General features: G+C 40.6%; 3 protein-coding genes and 1 pseudogene across 3 annotated transcripts in view; 1 reads left to right on the top strand and 3 right to left on the bottom strand.

Moving 5' to 3' along the window:
• LOC144292634 (olfactory receptor-like protein OLF1) overlaps positions 1-10481 on the bottom strand; it is a 28538-nt gene extending 18057 nt beyond the window's left edge. Inside the window, exons 1-4 of the mRNA XM_077863287.1 lie at positions 10411-10481; positions 7077-7195; positions 5292-5445; positions 5044-5069 (exon numbers count right to left, since the gene is read on the bottom strand). The gene's annotated coding sequence lies outside the window, so the exon portion shown is untranslated. The remainder of the gene's footprint in view (positions 1-5043; positions 5070-5291; positions 5446-7076; positions 7196-10410) is intronic.
• On the bottom strand, positions 2581-3621 carry LOC144293326 (olfactory receptor 10AG1-like). Its single transcript, XM_077864411.1, has one exon. The coding sequence runs from the start codon at positions 3556-3558 to the stop codon at positions 2623-2625; it is 936 nt and encodes a 311-aa protein (XP_077720537.1). The 5' UTR covers positions 3559-3621; the 3' UTR covers positions 2581-2622.
• LOC144292633 (uncharacterized) lies at positions 7771-11024 on the top strand (annotated as a pseudogene).
• A 3029-nt stretch (positions 11025-14053) lies between these two features.
• Positions 14054-18978, bottom strand: LOC144292635 (olfactory receptor-like protein OLF1). Its single transcript, XM_077863289.1, has 2 exons — positions 18958-18978; positions 14054-15164 (listed from the first exon to the last, which is right to left on the bottom strand). The coding sequence occupies exon 2, from the start codon at positions 15124-15126 to the stop codon at positions 14182-14184; it is 945 nt and encodes a 314-aa protein (XP_077719415.1). The 5' UTR covers positions 15127-15164; positions 18958-18978; the 3' UTR covers positions 14054-14181.
• Between the last annotated feature and the right edge of the window lie 1409 nt (positions 18979-20387).

A 20387-nucleotide genomic window follows, 5' to 3' on the forward strand; every position in this document is an offset into this window, starting at 1 on the left:
AGATAAGAAGCTTTTGCACAGCAAAGGATACAGTCAACAAAACTAAAAGACAACCTACAGAATGGGAGATGATATTTGCAAATGACATATCAGATAAAGGGCTAGTTTCTAAGATCTATAAAGAACTTCTTAAACTCACTGCTAACTCTGGGAAACGAACTAGGGGTGGTAGAAGGGGAGGAGGGCGGGGGGTGGGAGTGAATGGGTGACGGGCACTGGGGGTTATTCTGTATGTTAGTAAATTGAACACCAATAAAAAATAAATTAAAAAAAAAAGAACTTCTTAAACTCAACACCAAAGAAACAAACAATCCAATCATGAAATGGGCAAAAGACATGAAGAGAAATCTCACAGAGAAGACATAGACATGGCCAACATGCACATGAGAAATGCTCTGCATCACTTGCCATCAGGGAAATACAAATCAAAACCACAATGAGATATCACCTCACACCAATGAGAATGGGGAAAATTAACAAGGCAGGAAACAACAAATGTTGGAGAGGATGTGGAGAAAAGGGAACCCTCTTACACTGTTGGTGGGAATGGGAACTGGTGCAGCCACTCTGGAAAACTGTGTGGAGGTTCCTCAAAGAGTTAAAAATAGACCTGCCCTATGACCCAGCAATTGCACTGTTGGGGATTTACCCCAAAGATACAGATGCAATGAAACGCAGGGACACCTGCACCCCGATGTTTATAGCAGCAATGTCCACGATAGCCAAACTGTGGAAGGAGCCTTGGTGTCCATCGAAAGATGAGTGGATAAAGAAGATGTGGTTTATGTATACAATGGAATATTACTCAGCTATTAGAAATGACAAATACCCACCATTTGCTTCAACGTGGATGGAACTGGAGGGTATTATGCTGAGTGAAGTAAGTCGGTCGGAGAAGGACAAACATTATATGTTCTCATTCATTTGGGGAATATAAATAATAGTGAAAGGGAATATAAGGGAAGGGAGAAGAAATGTGTGGGAAATATCAGAAAGAGAGACAGAACGTAAAGACTGCTAACTCTGGGAAATGAACTAGGGGTGGTAGAAGGGGAGGAGGGCGGGGGGTGGGAGTGATTGGGTGATGGGCACTGGGGGTTATTCTGTATGTTGGTAAATTGAACACCAATAAAAAAAACAGTTCAGAGGTTTAATAATTTCAGATTTAAAAAAAATATTTATTTATTCAAGACAGAGAGAGAGAGAGAGAGAGGCAGAAGGAGAAGCAGGCTCCATGCCGGGAGCCTGATGTGGGACTCAATTCTGGGTCTCTAGGATCATGCCCTGAGCTGAAGACGGCCCTAAACTGAGCCAGCCAGGCTGCCCTAATTTCAGACTCTTTAGAAAGGGTTAAAGGCATGAAAGTTTAGGCACCCATCTATGCGGACTTTGAGTAGTTCTGCAAAAAATTTCTAACACATTCCTTCACTTTCCAACTCATGGATATTTTATTTTCAAAATATGAATTGGTGGAGTAGCTGTTTGGAGTGCCATGAAAGAAGAGGTGAAGTAATTCAAAGCAAATTACTTTGGGACCAAAACAGTTAAGTTAAATACAGAAGGATGTTATTAGAAAAAGAGCTAAGTGAATGTAAGGTTTTCTTTTGGTGTTATGTTTAGTGTAATTCCACATGGCTGTGTAGTATGTTAAATAAGTGCACTTTCTTTCTTTTTTTCTAAAGATTTTATTTATTTATTCATGAGACACACACACACACACACACACACACACAGAGGCAGAGATATATGCAGAGGGAGAAGCAAGCTTGATGCAGGAGTCTGATATAGGACTGGATCCTGGGACTCTACAATCACTCCCTGGGCCAATGGCAGGCGTAAACTGCTGAGCCACCCAGGCATCCCAGATAAATGCACTTTCAATGTTTATTGATGCTCTGAAATCTCTCGATTTTGCCAGATGTCTGAGGTGTGTCCTAGCAATATTCATTTACCCATTAATTTATTTAATCACTCATTCAAGAGAACTTTATGTATGTATGTATGTATGTATTTATAAAGATTTATTTACTTATTCATGAGAGACACACAGAGAGAGGCAGTGACATAGGCAGAGGGAAAAGCAGGCTCCTTGCAGGGAGCCTGATATGGGACTTGATACCAGATCCTGGGATCACATCCTGAGCCGAAGGCAGATGCTCAACTGCTAAGCCACCCAGGCATCTTAGAACATTTACTATTTAGCTGCTATTTTCAATCTCTGGGTATAGAATCAAGGAATGGTAACAAATAGAAGTGTGAAGTTTTAGGAGATTATTTATGTAAATAATCTTATATATTTTTAGGATAATCAATCCAAAAATCTTAGCAGATTGAATTTTATTTAATATAAATTTTATTTATATTTGAATTTCATATGAAATGAATAGTACACATTACTGTTTTATTCATGAGGGCGGCTTATTATTTAGGCTTGGAGCACTGAAGTCAGATTAATTGCCTGGTATGTATCCAAGCACAGTAAATTGTAGGTTGGCAACTAGAAGTATGTAGAAATACATCATAAACTGGAAGTGGCTACCTTCTTACAAGGGAATGTAGAGATTAGAAATGTTCCTCTGATCAATGTGTGGCAAGCAGCTAAAGCATTTACAATTAAACTCATCACACTATTTTTTTAAGTAACAGTCTTCTGAGTGCTGCAATCACATCCTTGTTCCTAAGGCTGTATATCATAGGATTAAACATCGGGGTCACAATGGTATAGAAAAGAGAGAACATCTTGTCAGTTCCTGCAGAATGATTGGATTTGGGCCTTAAGTAGGTGATGGTAGCCGATCCAAAGAATAAAAGCACAACAATGAGATGGGAAGAACAGGTGGAGAAAGCCTTGGCCCGTCCTCTGGCTGTTGGCAACCTCAGAATGGTGGAAATGATTTTGCTGTAAGAGGCAAGTATTAACAGAAAAGGAACTGCAACAAACAACACAGCTAGTACATAGACTGCTATCTCATGCACAACAGTGTCCCCACAGGCTAGCTTGAGGATGGGAGGTATGTCACAGAAGAAGTGGTTGATTTGGTTAGAATTACAGAAATGTAGAGAGAAAATCTGCCATGTTTGTCCTATTTGGCCTGGGACTCCACCAATCCAGGACCCAACAGCCAGTTGGACGCACATCTTGTGGTTCATGATGAGAGGGTAGTGCAGAGGGTTACAAATGGCCACGTAGCGGTCATAGGCCATCACAGCCAGGAGGAAACATTCAGTGGCTCCCAGCATAAGGAAAAAGCACATTTGAGTGGCACAGCCCAACCAAGAAATGCTTCTGTCCTGAGTCCAAAGGTTCACCAGAATCCTGGGGAGGGTGACAGACACATAACAGATTTCCAAGTAGGAAAAATTTGCCAGGAAAAAATACATGGGCTTTTGGAGTGCAGCATCAAGTCTGGTTATTATTATTATGAGGCTATTTCCAATTAAGATAATAACATAAATGATGGAGAACACCCCAAATAGTAACCCTTGGAGGTTTGGAAGGTCAGAAAATCCCAAGAGTACAAATTGTGTTATTGTGGAACCATTGTCTTCTGCTCTCATCTCTTCAACGTCATCTGTGGGAATGATTGAATCAGAAGTCCAAGTTACTCTGATTTCTTTGGTTCTTGTCTTCTTGCACACATGGCATGCCTGCCAATTTTTCCCATCCTCTGTTAAAACAAATCTGTAATTGCCAGCACTCTAGAAGTGTGGTGAAGTGTAATTTTCATTATTATTAAATGTATCTGTAAGAAAAAAAGTCCCCATGGCCTTTTTTTTTCTGATATGAATTATATTGCTTTGCTTCTGAAGATAAGATATGTAATTATCATGTCCCTATCCATTGTAACACTCAAAAGTACAAAATCTGAATTTATGTTCACTTGTGACAAGGATTCCATTCTTTCACCTCCTATGTTTTCTCCCCACCCCTCAACTCTGTTTTCCACTATTATCAATTCAAAATGAATCTCATTGCACAAGTAAATATTTTAAGCCACCTAAATTGGCATTAGGGCTGAATACAGTTCATTTTTAAAGTAGTGGGTTTTTTGGGGGTATTTCTAAATCTCTTTGAGCTTTGACATTCTGCATGCTTAGACTATTTTTCTGTAAAACAAAATTGGTGAACCAAACACTAAATATCATGGGGTGTTATTTTATCTTTAAACTGTGTATTTCAGTGTAAGATCCCTGAAATCAGCATTTTTTTTTTTTCAGATTTTGCAGAGTGGAGAAAAGGAAGTCAAATGCATTTTATTTCTCTTTTTAAATTTTTATTAATTAATTCATTTTTTAAGACTTTATTTATTCATGAGAGACACAGAGAGAGAGGCAGAGACATAAGCAGAGTTCTGGAGAAGCAGCTACATGCAGGGAACCCTATGTGAGACTCTATCCTGGGACTCCAGGATCACACCCTGCTGAGATACCTAGGCATCCCACAAATCCATATTTTTAAGTTCAATAACATGATACTAACCTTCTACACCCAATCTACTCCAAAGTAACTTGGAAGCATTTTCTAAGTAGCAGCTTGAAAGAATATAGGTTAATTGCAAGCAGACTATTTGGCTTCCTGTCTATCTTAACTTTAATACGCCAAAGTCTTATGAGAGCTATGGAAAATCTCTCCTTGGCATCTCAGAAACAGAAACAGATTCTCTCTCTCCCTCTGCTGGCTCCCCTCAACCCTGCTCTTTCTATATATCTCTTAAAAAAGAAAAAGAAAAAGAAAAAAGAAAAAAGAAAAAGAAAGAAAAAGAAATAAGATGAGGAACAATAAATTTTTCTGAGAGATCCAGGATTCCTTTCTTTGTGTGTGTGTATGTATGTGTGTGTCACACTTTTACATGTATGTATGTTTCTGTTGTACCTGAGAATAGAAAGTGGACAATGAAATTGTTCTTTAGACAGAGGTAAATATGGCATGTGGTACACATGAAGACACATTTGTGATTATTGCTAATTGTAAAGTGCTGCCTACGTCATATTTTAAATTAACAAAACAAAACAAGAAACACTTAAATTCATAGATATACTTACCCAGGGATGGAAGGAATAGAAGCTTTCTGTAAACCAACATCAAAATAAAATAATTAAAAAGTTATATTGTGAATACTAAGTTCAGATAGATTCTTTCAGCTTTGAAAAGAAAATACTTTTGGTCATTAAATTGTGGAGTTTATTTAATTGAGTGAGCAGGGAAAAGATCATTAAAAATCTCTTTTTTTTTCCTGAAAGATTAGTTTTTTCCCCCCCTATATTCTTTAAACTAGAACCTCAAAGCCTACCTGAAATGAGCAGGTCTTTATTGGCCAAACAATAGGGAGCTGGTATTTTATTTTAGCAGATGCTTTTGGGACTTAAATCTCTGAAGCTATTACCCTTGGGCTTTGATGTTACACAAACATGTCGGTAATTATACTTCTGGTTCTGTGTAGCTCCCTGTGAATTCAGAAACAGGCAAAGACTGAGCTTTAATGTTTCACTGTCATCAAGTTGATCTATGCCAGAAAGAAAACTCCAAATTATTATTATTTTTTAAAAGATTTTATTTATTTAATATTTATTTTAAAGTTTTAATTTTTTATTCATGAGAGACACGTAGAGAGAGGCAGAGACACAGAAAGAAGGAGAAGCAGGCTCCCTGCAGGGAGCCCAATGGGGGACTCAGTCCCAGGACCCCGAAACCATGTTATTTGTTTATTTTTCAGAGAGAGAGAAAGAGAGAGAGAGAAAAAGCACAGGCAGGGGGAACTGGAGAGGGAAAAGCAAGTCCCCTGATGAGCAGAGAGGATCCAAGAACCCTAGGATCATGACCTGAGACAAAGGCAAATGCTTAAACTACTAAGCCACCCAAGTGCTCCCAAAATTATTATTATTTATTTTTATTGGTGTTCAATTTGCCAACATATGTAATAACACCTAGTCCTCATCCCATCAAGTGCCCCCCTCAGTGCTTGTCACCCAGTCACCCCCACCCCCCACCCACCTCCCTTTCCACCACCCCTTGTTCATTTCCCAGAGTTAGGAGTCTTTCATGTTCTGTATTCTTCAGCTTCTCTGAACTTATATTATTCTCCTCTAGTCAAAGAGAAAAATCTAATGAAAATGAAGTTGACCCCCCCCTTAATCATTTCTAGCTCCTTTTGATTGTTCATTTTGTTTCTTCTGCATTTGAAACATTCTCCTTCATAATCAGTTTACGTATGTTACTACAATTTCAAGGTATTTTCTTTTTTTATTGAAGTGTCATTGATTGGTGTAAAATTCACCCTTTCAGAGTATATAGTTTTTTGGTTTTTAACATATTTTCAAGATTGTTAAGCCATCACTATAGTCTAATCCTGAAACTGTGAGAAACCCATTCCTGTTAGGTGCCACACTCCTTGCCCCCTTCCAGCTCCCAGGGACCAATAACCAACTTTCTAATCTTCACACTGTGGGACCCAGGAAATTTAACAAAAATCCTCTACCCCTGGACAAGCAGAGCAGGACTAACTCCATTTTGTGCTACACCTGCCACCTCCTGTATGACCCCCACATGACCTGCTTATTGCTTAAGGCGCTGCCCCACCCTAGTCAAGCTGCTGGGCCCACCCTAATCAGAAATCAGCTCATAACAAAGTAACCCTGCTTTGTGCCCGACAAAACTGCGCACCAATTCTGACCAAAGTAATAGGCCAGCTCAAATGGATACTATAGGGTAAGATGTAATTCAATTGGCCACCTGCGTGTGGATCGACATGACTGTGCAACTTTCTGCATATCCCATGGGCCACTGGCCCCTATAAAGCTGCTATGCCTCTTAGTCTCAGGGTCCAAGTCCCTGCTCCGCTGTGTGGGGTGCACTTGGACCCAAGCCCGAGCTTGTAAATAAACCCTCGTGTGTTTGCATCAGTGTCGGGTCCTCGGTGGTTTCTCGGATTTGTGATCTTGGGCACAACATTTGGGGGCTCATCCGGGATCCGAGAACCCCCAGGACCCCATCCAGAAGGTTTCACGCATGGTGAGTGCACTCAACTTTTTCCACCTTTTGTGCGCATATTTTCTGAGAGCTTTAAACTGTACTGTACCTGTAGGAATTCCGATCTGTATTGGGTCAACATTGGCTTAGGCAGACGCGCTGGCAGGCTGTCGACCGGGGGTCTTGAGGAGACGTCCCTTGCCCCCGCCTGGAGGATGGGGTCCTCATCTGTAAGGAGGACGGAGGTCCTCATTTATAGGAGGACGGGGGTCCTCGTCTGTAAGGGGGACAGAGGTCCTCATCTGTATGGAGGACGGGGTCCTCATCTGTAAAGAGGACGGAGGTCCTCATCTGTAGGAGGACGGGGGTCCTCATCTGTGAGGAGGACAGGGGACCTCATCTGTGAGGAGGGCCAGCTGCCAGCCCTTCGGGTTACTTTCTGTTTTGTCTCTGCGATTGCATAGGAACGTTGGTCTGTGTTATTATGTCCTTGTTAACTTTTTTTTGCATTTGTCTGTGTTGTTGGGTCCTTGTTAATTGTCTTTACTGTCTGTGTCTTGGTGTGGATTGGGGACATAATGGGGGAGACAGAAACCACTCCCCTGTCTCTTATGCTCTCCCACTTCTTGGATGTTACGGAAAGAGCTCGTATTCTGAGCATAGACATACAGAGAGAGAGATTCCAAATTTATTGCATATCAGAATGGCCAACCTTTGACGTGGGATGGCCCTGAGAAGGAACTTCCCACCTACCTATTATCTTACAGGTTAAGGCCGTGATCTTCAGGGACAAACCAGACGGCCACCCTGACCAGGTGCCCAACATCCTGGCCTGGCAGGACATGACCGAAAAATTCCCTTCCTTGGCTAACACCGTTTTTACACCCCTCAAAGTGCACAACTCAGCTGAAGGTAAGGAGAGACCCCAGGTCCACCGCCAGACTCTAGGGGCAGGTCTCCAGGCTGCCGCGCGCAAGCCTACCAATCTGGCCAAGGTCTATGATGTGAGGCAGGGTAAGGATGAGAGTCCAGCAGCCTTCTTAGAGAGAGTCTTAGAGGCTTTTAGGCAGTACACCCCTATGAACCCAGAAGCCCCGGAAACAAAGGCCGCAATTATCATGGCTTTTGTTAACCAGGCTGCTCCGGACATTAAAAAGAAATTGCAAAGTGTAGAGAGACTGAGAGAGAAGAGCTTGCAGGACTTAGCGATAGTAGCAGAATGAGTCTACAATAATAAGATTCGGAAGAACAACAAACCAAACTAAGTGACCGGCAAACCTGAAACCTGGCCAAGATCCTGCTGGCCACAACCATGAATGACCCGCAGGAAAGACGGAGGCACCTCAAGAAACTGGCTTCAGGGACAGGTAAGGAGGATGGCCCTGGTCCCCATCGGGAGCGCCCTAAGCTGAACAAAAACCAATGTGCTTATTGCAAAGAAGAGGGCCACTGGGTAAAAAGCTGCCCTAACAAAAGATCTAAGGCCCCTGCCAAGATCTTGGAAATGGAGGACCTAGACAATTAGGGGAGTCAGTGTTGGGCACCCTTCCCCAAGCCCAGGATAACTCTTAAAGTGGAGGGGCAACCTATTGAATTCCTAGCGGACACTGGGACACAACATTCAGTTTTATTACAACCCCAAAGGAAATTGGCAAACAAGACTTCATGGGTGCAAGGGGCCATGGGCACGAAACAATACTCATGGACTACCCGAAGAACTGTGGATCTCGGCACGGGCTGGGTATCCCACTCCTTCATGGTCATCCCTGAGTGTCCCTACCCGTTGTTAGGTCAGGATTTTCTCACCAAGATGGGGGCACAAATTTGCTTCCACCCCAAAGGGGCAAAAGTCCTAAACAAGAAGGGTCACCTGATTCAGGTGCTTGTCCTGAGTTTAGAAGATGAATATCATCTCCACCAAATGCCCTCAGCCCCAATGACTGACATTGACCGTTGGCTGTGGGAATTTCCCCAAGCGTGGGCAGAAACTGGGGGAATCGGGCTGGCCCAGCATAGACCGACCATATACATAGAACTAAAGCTGGGGGCAGACCCTGTCAGGGTACGCCAATACCCCATGCCTCTAGTAGCACGAAAGGGAATCACACCCCACATACAGCGACTACTGGACTCGGGCATATTAAGGCCCTGCCAATCGGCATGGAACACTCCCTTGCTTCCAGTTCAGAAACCGCACTCTAACGATTACAGGCCAGTCCAAGACTTGAGGGAAGTCAACCGGAGAGTAGAGGATATGCACCCTACGGTCCCAAACCCATACACCTTCCTCTCCACCCTGCCTCCAGACAAAACTTGGTATACGGTATTAGATTTAAAAGATGCCTTTTTCAGCCTGCCTTTAGCGCCCAAGAGCCAAGACCTCTTCGCCTTTGAATGGACGGACCCTGAGACAGGCATCAATGGTCAGCTCACCTGGACTCGACTACCACAAGGATTCAAAAATTCACCGACCATCTTCAATGAGGCATTACACGAAGACTTGGGTGAGTTGCATTCCAAGCACCTTCATTTGACTTTATTACAATATGTAGATGATATCCTGTTGGCGGCGGAGGACCAGGACACATGCCTGCGAGGTACCAGGGACTTGCTCCAGACCATAGCGGCCCTAGGATACTGGGCCTCAGCTAAAAAAGCCCAGATCTACAGAGCAGAGGTGAGCTACCTTGGGTACAAATTAAAGGATAGACAAAGATGGTTGACGGATGCACGGAAGGAAACTGTCTTAAGAATCCCACAGCCGCAAACTGTCCACCAGGTACGTGAATTCCTGGGGTCAGCAGGGTTCTGTCGCTTATGGATTCCCGATTTTGCTGAGATGGCCAGACCCCTCTATTAGGCCACCAGGCACCAGCAAAATTTTGAATGGACAGAGGCCATGAACAGAGCCTTTAATGACCTTTAAACAGGCCTTACTGTCTGCCCCGGCTCTTGGGTTGTCCGATCTAGCCAAGCCTTCTACCTGTATGTGGATGAGAAAGACGGGGTGGCAAAAGGGGTCCTTGTCCAGTACTTAGGTCCCTGGAAGAGACACAGCCTATCTCTCCAAAAAGCTGGACACGGTGGCTGCTGGATGGTCCCCATGCTTAAAAATTATTGCTGCGGTGGTCACTATGGTCAAGGATGCAGACAAACTGGCCATGGGGCAAGAACTGCATGTTACCACCCCACATGCTATTGAAGGGGTACTCAAACAGCCCCCAGACCGCTGGATCAGCAATGCCCATCTGACCCATTATCAGAGCCTGCTGCTAAACCCCACCAGAATTTTATTTAAGCCACCAACAACCCTGAATCCCACAACGCTACTCCCTAACCCAGACTGGGCCCCCCCCTCTGCATGACTGTCAAGAAATTTTTGCACAGGTGCACGGCATCAGAGCTGATCTCCAGGACCAGCCACTGCCGAATGCGGACGTCACCTGGTACACGGACGGCAGCAGTTTTGTGCGAGAAGGAGTCAGATGTGCGGGGGCAGCCGTAACCACGGAAACGGAGACCATCTGGGCGGAGCCACTGGCAGCCAGAACGTCAGCTCAATGGGCAGAACTGATGGCACTGGCCAAGGCGCTGACCATGGGGGAAGGTAAACGAGTAAACATCTACAGTGACAGCAGGTACACCTTTGCCACCGCTCACATCCACGGAGCCCTTTACAGGAAGAGAGAGCTCCTGACAGCAGACGGAAAGACTGTTAAAAACAAAACAGAGATTCTTGAACTCCTGAGGGCCCTCTGGCTGCCCAAGGCCCTAGCCATCATCCACTGTCCGGGGCACCAAAAGGCAGACACGCCAGTAGCCAGGGGAAACCAGCTAGCTGATTTAAAAGCAAAGGAGGAGGCCCTTATGGTGACCCAGGTCTTAGCAACCTGCTCATGAAGGAGCATATCTTCTCCCACCCCCCACCACACATCATCCACCATTTCATTGACATTAGGACTCCATCACCTATTCTATACTTAGTGTATCCTTTACTGAATTATGTTCCCTTTGTTCATAAAATATATATATATATATATATATATATATATATATATAAAATATACTACATTTGAGATTTCAGGAATAAGACCAATGTTTATATTTATATTCTCTAAGCTCCCCAGTACATGATTTGCAAAAGTAACTGCTTTCTAAATATTCATTGCTGAATCTTCTTAGCTATTTAAAATGAAAGGTGATATGCGAAGAATAATAATACAATGTATTTGGGGATTTATCTATTAATAGAATTCATATGTGCAAAAATAATGCATTTAAAGAAGTTCATCTAGATGCAGATAATTCTAAAAAAGCAGAGAAAAAGAGGTAGCCCCTGTCTTATTATTACTAATGGTCCACTAATGAACAATTTGCTCATTATCCTCATAATTTTAGGGGCTGTTGGTCTTTGTTTAATAATAAAAAAATAATTTTTACATCAGGGAACACAAAGTGGTTCTCTTGAACTAATACCAAGACTGCATCTGGTCACTGACCTCATGCTACTTAGTCAACAGGAAACAGGGGTTTCTCTACCAGTTGAGGGTGGTTGTTCCTGAATATAAGGGGAACAGGTGATCTTTACTATAGAGATAGGGTAATGAGGTGTGTTTCTGGAACGTAAGAGAGCCTCTGGGGGCACCTCTGAGAACTCACATGTCCAATATTAAAAAGTGAATGGAAAACTGTAACAGACCCAGATAAAAAGAACTAGAAGTGATACCTATATTGAGGGATCAAGCTTTGGGCCACTTCACAAGACAAGGAAACAAGACAACTGGGATGCTAATTGAAATTAAAGGGGTTATGGTAGAGGCTGTGGAAAAAAGGAAATGCTATGGTACCAGCTATGATCATGTGTCCCATGGGGAAAACAAGACTGTAGGAGTTACGATGTTGTTTTTCCTTTGTTGTGATATAAATATATTGACTAGTATTTCTGTCTCTCCTATTTCCTCTGATTCCTAACATAAGATACATTGAGAAGGTTTAAACTTTTACTTCAAGGTTTTTGCATGTTATGGGATATGAAAGCTGTGTGACAGCCTCAAAGACCCTGGACCACCGCATAAGGATAAATTGGCATATGAAACTTTGTGTCACTCCTTTTCTTTCCATTGCATGTATGCATCTGTTAAAAATAAGCATACTTTTGCTGTTGTCTTATTTGAAAGTGGATTGTGAGTAAAAGACATGCCTCTGAATGGCATGTTGAAAAGGGGGTGGATTATTTGGGATCCTGCTGCCAAGGTGGTTGTGGCTGGGAGCTGCATTTCCCAAATCTTCTCAGCCAGGTTTCAAGATAGCATTATTAAAAAGAGAAATTTGCATGAGGTTTGGGCATAAATAGCCTCTTTCCTTAATGTTTATAGTGGTTCTGCTTTTATTACCAAAGTTATGAATTAAGCAGCTTCAATAATACGGGGACCACAGAGGCTTCAGCACAGACCAAAGAAGAGGGCATAGCTAAGTGGGTGGCCCCAGGAAATTCTGACTATGATAGGGCTAAAAAATAAATTTGGGCTTTGCTGGCTACCACAGAGTCTTGAGAATTTGATAGGTGCCTGTACCCCCGGAGGAAATATAGGATTCTCCCTGGGGGAAAAGCAGTGTGGACCATCATGAAAGCTCACCAAATAACAACAGCCCTGCAGACCTCGAAAAAAATACCAATACCCCTTAATTTCAGGTATTTCTTCACTTGGAAATGGCTATTTTTTTTTTTAGTGGTGTAATACTTGGTGCCATAATTATTCAGCATCAAAAGGCAGTGCTGTCGCAAAACTAAGGGTTTCATAGGCAGCTGGGTATGTAATATTGCACCATATACACTCCTCCTAATAGACGCTTATGGAATTTCAGAACTTAGCAAACATGAAAAGCTATAGATAATTACTCATCTGATATTGCTTTGCGTGATTCTCTATAATCTCAGACAAGTAATCTTGGCTAAGTAAAAATAAAAATATTAGAGTACTTTGGTGAGTGTGCAGCTGTGAGTGACTTACCACATGAAACAATCAAAATGCTCAGGAGAAACACTATTGGTCAGAAATCCAAAGAGAAGATTCCTAGGGGAATTTAAAACTGACAGTGATTCAGGCTGTGTCTTTTGGGGATTTTTGCAACAAAGAGTACCTGGCTTTAAACATACTTTGTAAACATTGATATTTCCAGGTCAAAGATTATAAATATTTATTATCATAGAGAAGAAATAATATAATAATAAAAATAAAGCACAGTAGACATTTTTAATTATGAAAATACACTTTGCAGATTCATGCCTCTCATTTCAGTCTTCGAAGTTCCACCAGGTCATGTGGGTTGATCTCTGCTTGAGGATACAGGTGATATATCGCAGGGCTGATTCTGTTTCTGAGATGCCAGAGAAAGATGTTTCATCCCTCTAGTAAAACTTTGGTTTATAAAAGAAAGAAGACAGGAAGGCAAATGGCCTTCCTTGAAATTAATCTATATTCTTCAAGGCGCTACTTAGACAAAATTTCCAAATTACTTAGGAGTAGATTGGGTAGAGAAGGTTAGCATCATATTACTGAACTGAAGTTAAGAAAATAGATTTATTTTGTATTATTGCTTCGATAACATACTTGCCTCTCATTATCTCATTGTAAATATACATTTTAATTAAGGTGAGCTATTATACAAATATATATATTAACATCTATCAAGGGCTGAAAATGGTGCAGGTACTGTTTACAGCATCTGCTCAGTTAACCATCCAACAGCCAATGATATGTGTACCATATTCTCCTCATTTTACAAGAAGTTAACTGAAGCATGAAAAATGAAGTAACTTGTTCAAAAAGTCACTCATTAGCTGAGTATGCAGCTGAACCAAGAGAATCTAGCCTCCTTCATCATCCATTAATCTACCATGTGAATATTGTTGTATATTGTTGTATATTACACATGAACAAATACATGCATTCTTTACTATATCCCTTAAAACAACAGGATAAAGCACATTTTAGCATTAACTTCAAGCAAATAATCTTTCAATAGTAGTCTTATTATTTAGCAGCAATTTTGAAACTTTTAAATGCTTTATTGCCTCATTTTACAACTTGAGTTTCGGCTGTATGAAAAACGAGTGTTTGATAACATCCATTGTGTATCTGCTGGTGGGCATGTCACAGATTCCATTTAGAGTTTGTAACTGGGGATTTAGATGAATCCCAGAACCTTATAGCTCATGAGGAATCCACTTTTAACCTTACAGCTCTCTTAGCGGCATCTTTTACATCTTTATTTCTCAAACTATAAATCAACGGATTCAGCACTGGGATAATAATGGTGTAGAACACGGAGATAATTTTATCAGTGTTGGGAGTATACAGATAGCTGGGCCGTGAGTAAATGAAGAGAAGAGTCCCCTGATAGATGGCCACAGAAGTCAGGTGAGAGGCACACGTGGAGAAGGTTTTCTTTCTGCCACTGGAAGAGCGGATCCTCAAGACTGAGCGCAGAATGAAATAGTAGGAGATGACAATGACGATGAAGCAGAAAATTTCCACTGAGCTGCCATATGTGGAGAGAAGCCACTCATTAACTGAGGTGTCTGTGCAGGATAGCTTAAGCAGGGGAGGGAGGTCGCAGAAAAAATGATTAATGACATTTTTATCGCAGTATTTCAGAATAAAGGCAAAGGACGTGTGAACCAGGGAACTCATGTTACCTCCAATGTAGGACAAGACAATCAACCATACACAGATGCCCCGAGACATCACAACTGTATACAGTAAAGGATTACAGATGGCAACATAGCGATCGTATGCCATGGCAGCCAGGATAAAGGATTCTGTATCAGCAAAAGCACAGGAAAAATAAAACTGTAGGGCACAGCCATAAAGGGAGATAGATTTATTTTCTGAGAGGAAATTGACCAACATCTTGGGAACAATGGCTGAGGAGAAACAAAGGTCTGCAAAGGAGAGGTTGCTAAGGAAAAAATACATAGGGGTTTGAAGGTGAGGGTCGGTCCTGATTAACATCATCAATCCAATATTCCCTGTTAAAATTATACCATACAATGTCAGAAACACGAGGAATAGGACAATCTGCAGTTCAGGGCGGGTCGGAAACCCTAAAAGAATAAACTCGGTCACCAAGGTGTAGTTTCCATCCATCAATTCCATATTCTGTGTTGTTTTCTTTCTATGAGAATTCAAACATCCTAAAATGGTTTATTGAAGGAAAGAGGAAAACAGATATAATTACACGGTATTTTATTGTTAGTGAACAAGCAAACAAGTAAGCAAATAAAGACTCCAAGCCCAAACTCCCTTTCAAATATAAACCTGAGAGATGTATTTCAGAATTTAGTAGCTATCAGGTCCCATGGCTGATGGTTTTATCTTACTTGTTTGAATGACTCTGTCTTCCATTGGAGAGTTGGATTCTACATGTAGGGATCTGAATTTGCTTACTTTTTTGTACCTAAATATTTCACAATAGCTGGTTCAGAGGATTAAAGAATTGATGGATCAATGGATGTACTGACGATGATATAAAGAGAAGAAGAATACAGCTATTATTAAACAGAAATTGACTTTAGAGTCTGCCTTAGAATGATGGCTAGAGATGAGTTTGCTCTTTCTGTCCAGATTCAATAGACAGTGGTATGCTGTACTCTTGGCAGAGCAGATGATGTGGTATAATGAAACATTCTGGTTATTTTTTAATGTAAAGTATGGAGGCCAAGAAAATTAAGGCCATTCCACTTTAAGTTCAGCGTTAGCACAAGTACAGCCATCCAAGTCCCCTGTGAATAAGAGCTGAGATTTTCATTACTTCAGTTACAGGAAAAAACAAAACAAAACAAAACAAACAAAAAAACAAAACAGCTTACAGCTTAATGTCCTAGAAAGCCCCATATTAGAATGAGAACAGAGCTGAATCCCCTTGAAAGCCCCATATCAGAATGTAAACAGAACTTGAGAAATTCCTCCACCCCTTCTGGAGGTCCCCTAGACCAGTCCATAAAACTAAGCTGAAACCCACATTTTTCCAGAAGTGGAAAAAAATCAAACCCAAGCTTGAAGTGCAAAAACTTTTCTCCTAATCTTAAAAGATATGCTTGGAAATATTTAAAGCATACAAGTAAAGTATTCAATGAGCCTTGTTAATATTGCCAGCAAGGGAACAAAATGTTTTTGGTTGTTCTCTCATTTATGTAAAGCATATCCTGTCAGTGATTGTGATGCGAACTTCATTTGTTTATGCCAGCTAACCATTCAAACACCCTGTGGGGCAGGCACAGAGAAACCTACATTGTAGTCCAACATCTCATTCACACTCTGAGGCAATAACATGACAGCATATTAATTCCTCTGGTTCCCCTAAAGCTAAGACTGCGCTGTTCTCACTTACTTCCCAACTCCAAGACTCCCTAGTCTGAGGTTGTCCTTCAAAATAGAAGGGGATTAGACTTAGTCTTCTTACAACAAAGGGGGGGGCAGGGTTATGTGCTGCCTTAAACGTAGGATGTTGCTTCTTCCCTGGGATGTAAACGGGAGCAAGAACAGCAACAAGGTTGGTTCAAATCCTGGTTTAATCATTCCCTCTGGCTCACTCTGAGAGCAACCTGGACCCATGATTGGGCCCTTCCTTAGGTTCCTCTGAGAGAGGGAAATGTGGAGGCCGAGAAAATTAAGGCTTAAGTTCAGAGTTAGCACAAGTACAGCCATCCCAGAGCTGAAATTTACATTACTTCAGTTACAGGAAAAAAACAAAACAAAAAACAAAAACAAAAACAAAACAAAACAAAACAAAAACAGCTTACAGCTTAACTCCTAGAAAGCCCCATATTAGAATGAGAACAGAGCCCAAACCAGTGGCAGAAAGCCCCATATTAGAATGAGAACAGAGCTCAATCCCCTTGAAAGCCCCATATCAGAATGTACTACAGTGGGACAGTGGTTCATTTATTCTTTTGTCTGTTTCAAAGTCATCAAGATATTTGAAAAAGATAGGATTTTACTTTAGAGTTATTAAGAATTTGGTTAAAATCTTACCTTGGCCACATGTGAGCCATGTGACCTAGTGCAATTTAATATACACATCTTCATCTGTACTGTAAAAATGACAAGTATCTCATACGGTTGCTGCATGGGTTAGAAAAATTTATCTGATTGTCTCTCTCTCTCTCCATCCATCCATCCATCTAGGTATCTATGCTTCTGTGTGGTCACACTTTACAGAGACTGACACATGAGAGGTAAACAGCAAATATTAATTTCAATTGCTCTCTTCCTTCCTTAGCTTACGAGCAGCGCTAGGTGGCAAGGCTGTATAAGTAACGGCTATCATTTATATAATGGTTACTACATGCAATGCAATATTCTAAGCACATTTTATATAATTTGTTTGTCACACACACACACGGGCAGACACACACACACACACACACACACACACTATAACAAAATTACAATGCAGTTACCCTCTCTGTGCTCTTTCTATTACGGATGAGGAAACTAACACACAGTTTGAGAGGTAAGATGTGAAAGAAATAAGATTGAAACCCAAGCTCCTGACCTCAAAACCTTGTGATACACTGGGTCTCTTAAAGCTGCATTCCTGTGATTAATTTCACATTTTAGATATGAACTTTGAGAGCAATATGCCATGTCATTCAACTACTCAGTGATAGATGCAATTTAAGTCCAGGTGTGTATCCTAGGACTAAGCTCATGAGAGCTACCATGAAAGTTGTTGGAATATTAAGAAGGGGTGGCCAAGGTGAGACAGTCTGGGGTGTAGACAGGTGCTGAAAGATGGAAAAAATACTTATATGTTTACAGAAAAGCAGGGTATGTGTCCGTGAGAATTTCTGATTGGTCACCTTTTCCATTTAGAGAGATGAGAGAGGCATGATGGTCAAGGTAGAAGACAGAGTCTTAGAATTTTAGATTCTTGCTTCAAAAAGTAATGAACAAAATGATTAAATCAAAATAATATAATTCAATTTTTGGTGGGAATGCAAACTGGAAAACAGTATGGAGGTTCCTCAAAAAGTTAAAGATAGTACTCCCCTACAATTCAACAGTTGCTATAACAGCTATTTACCCAAAGGATACAAAAACACAGATTTGAAGGAGTACATGCACCCTGATGTGTATAGCAGCATTATCAATAATAGCCGAACTTGGGAGAGCGCTCAGATGTCTATTGACTGATGACTGATGAATGGATAAAGAAGATATATATATATATATATATATATATATATATATATATATATACACACATGTGCATGATGGAGTACTAGCCATCCAAAAGAATGCAATCTTGCCATTTGCAAAGGCATGTGTAGAGCTAGAGGATATTATGTTAAGTGAAATAAGTTGTTCAGAGAAAAACAAATATTAGAATTTAAGAAACAAAACAGATGGACATGTGGGAAGGGGGGAAAGAGAAAAAGAGGAAATAAAGAGTAAGAGACTCTTAACTACAGAGAACAAATTAAGGATTACTGGAGGGGGAAGTTTGTGGAAGGATGGGTTAAATAGGAAATGGGTCTTATGGAGGGCACTTGTTTTGATGAGCACGGGGTATTGTACGTAAGTGATGAATCATGAATTCTACTCATGAAACCAGGGTTGCACTGTATGTTAACTAAAATTTAATGAAAAATTTGAATGACTCTATAATTCATTACATTCTTCCAAAAGCTATAACAAAACAATCTTAATATAGAAAACAAATTAATTCTATCAGGTAGCCAGTCATGCTGCAGGTTTCTTATCTGTAAGGAAAAAAAGCTTATTTAAAACCGAAGTTTTTTAGACCCTTGTAGAAGCTATGTAAAAAAGAATGACCCAAGATAGATTACATGGGTGCAATACTAACTGATGAGTGTGGTTTCTGAACCATTTAGACACAATTCAGTGGTTCTTGCTCTCAAATCCACAAAAGCCTGTTTTTGTACCATGAAAGCCAATCTAGTAACCACAGAAGCCACTTACCAAGGAAGGAGTTGTTTTCCAATTACCCACATGAATAATTTCACCAGCAGAACCACAAGCCTTTACATGCATTCTCATGTCTTTGGGGACCAAATAAATGAAGGATTCCAAACATGCTCATTTCCAAGGGGCACCTAGAGAACAATTAACTATTAACAGGTTATTGCTATTACGAATTATTTTTCTAAAAAAAGAATTGGCAATTATAATAGAAATTCTGGTAGTGTAAATTTGAATAGGCAGTTTCCATTATAGTAATGTTGTGGTTGTTTGTAATGACACCTGGAATCCTGCAGGATCCCCTTTTTGGTGGAGATTCTTTGGAATAGTTCAAATACTTGAAATTTTGATTTAATCACCATTTAAGTTTTTTCAAAAACCCCATGGAGAAAACAAACAAACAAACAAACAAACAAAAAAACAAAAACAAAAACAAAAACCCCATGGAAGGTCAAAAATCGTTACTTATTTTTATTATCAGATCTGGAAAATTGATAATTCATTCTCATGTCCTCAAAAGCTGAGCACAGGGGAGGTTTACTGTAGAAGCTGATACTGGCATATGCTTTCTGAGAAGATGGAAGGATTTACAGATGAGTATATTTTGCCAGAAAGCATAAATGGCAGAACCATTCCAGTTAGTAAGGACAAGCTCTCTTCAGCTAATTAGTCTTATATATACAGTATCTGACAGTTTTACTACAACAACGGTATTTAAGGGCTAAGGGTAATTAGCGCAACTCTAAATTTTTTTCACAGCATAACATGGGTTTATTAATGACTCATATTTAAGAATCTTAGAGGGAATCCTGTTAAAACCTATAGCCAATGTAAAGGTCTACTTCTAATTCAGGATGGTAAAATGGCCAGCCAGTTTCAATTTAATTGTTTCTAAGGGCAAGAGTTTCACAACTTCAATTTACTGTGGGTGTTCTAACCATTGAAAAATTCTCCATTATGGTGAATGCTGATCTGAATTTATTTTTCTACCTTATTTGTAGTGTGATCTTCTCATGTATATGCAAGCCATATTGAAATCATTTTGTTTAATGATTGGGTTGATGAACTGTAAGTTAATAATTTAAGCAAAAATTAAAGTTCTTTTAGCGTAACATGGCCATTATGGATTTTTACAATTAAAAAAAATCGACTGTATAAAAACACAAAAATAGGGATCCCTGGGTGGCGCAGTGGTTTGGTGCCTGCCTTTGGCCCAGGGCGCGATCCTGGAGACCGGGGATCGAGTCCCACATCGGGCTCCCGGTGCATGGAGCCTGCTTCTCCCTCTTACTGTGTCTCTGCCTCTCTCTCTCTCTCTGTGTGACTATCATAAATAAATAAATAAAAAATAAAAAAAAACACAAAAATAAAAAAATTCTACCATGATGATAATGATGGTATAGAAAAAATTAAGAAATGTTTTAAAATTT

The sequence above is a fragment of the Canis aureus genome, chromosome 21, assembly GCF_053574225.1.
Source record: "Canis aureus isolate CA01 chromosome 21, VMU_Caureus_v.1.0, whole genome shotgun sequence".
NCBI lineage: Eukaryota > Metazoa > Chordata > Mammalia > Carnivora > Canidae > Canis > Canis aureus.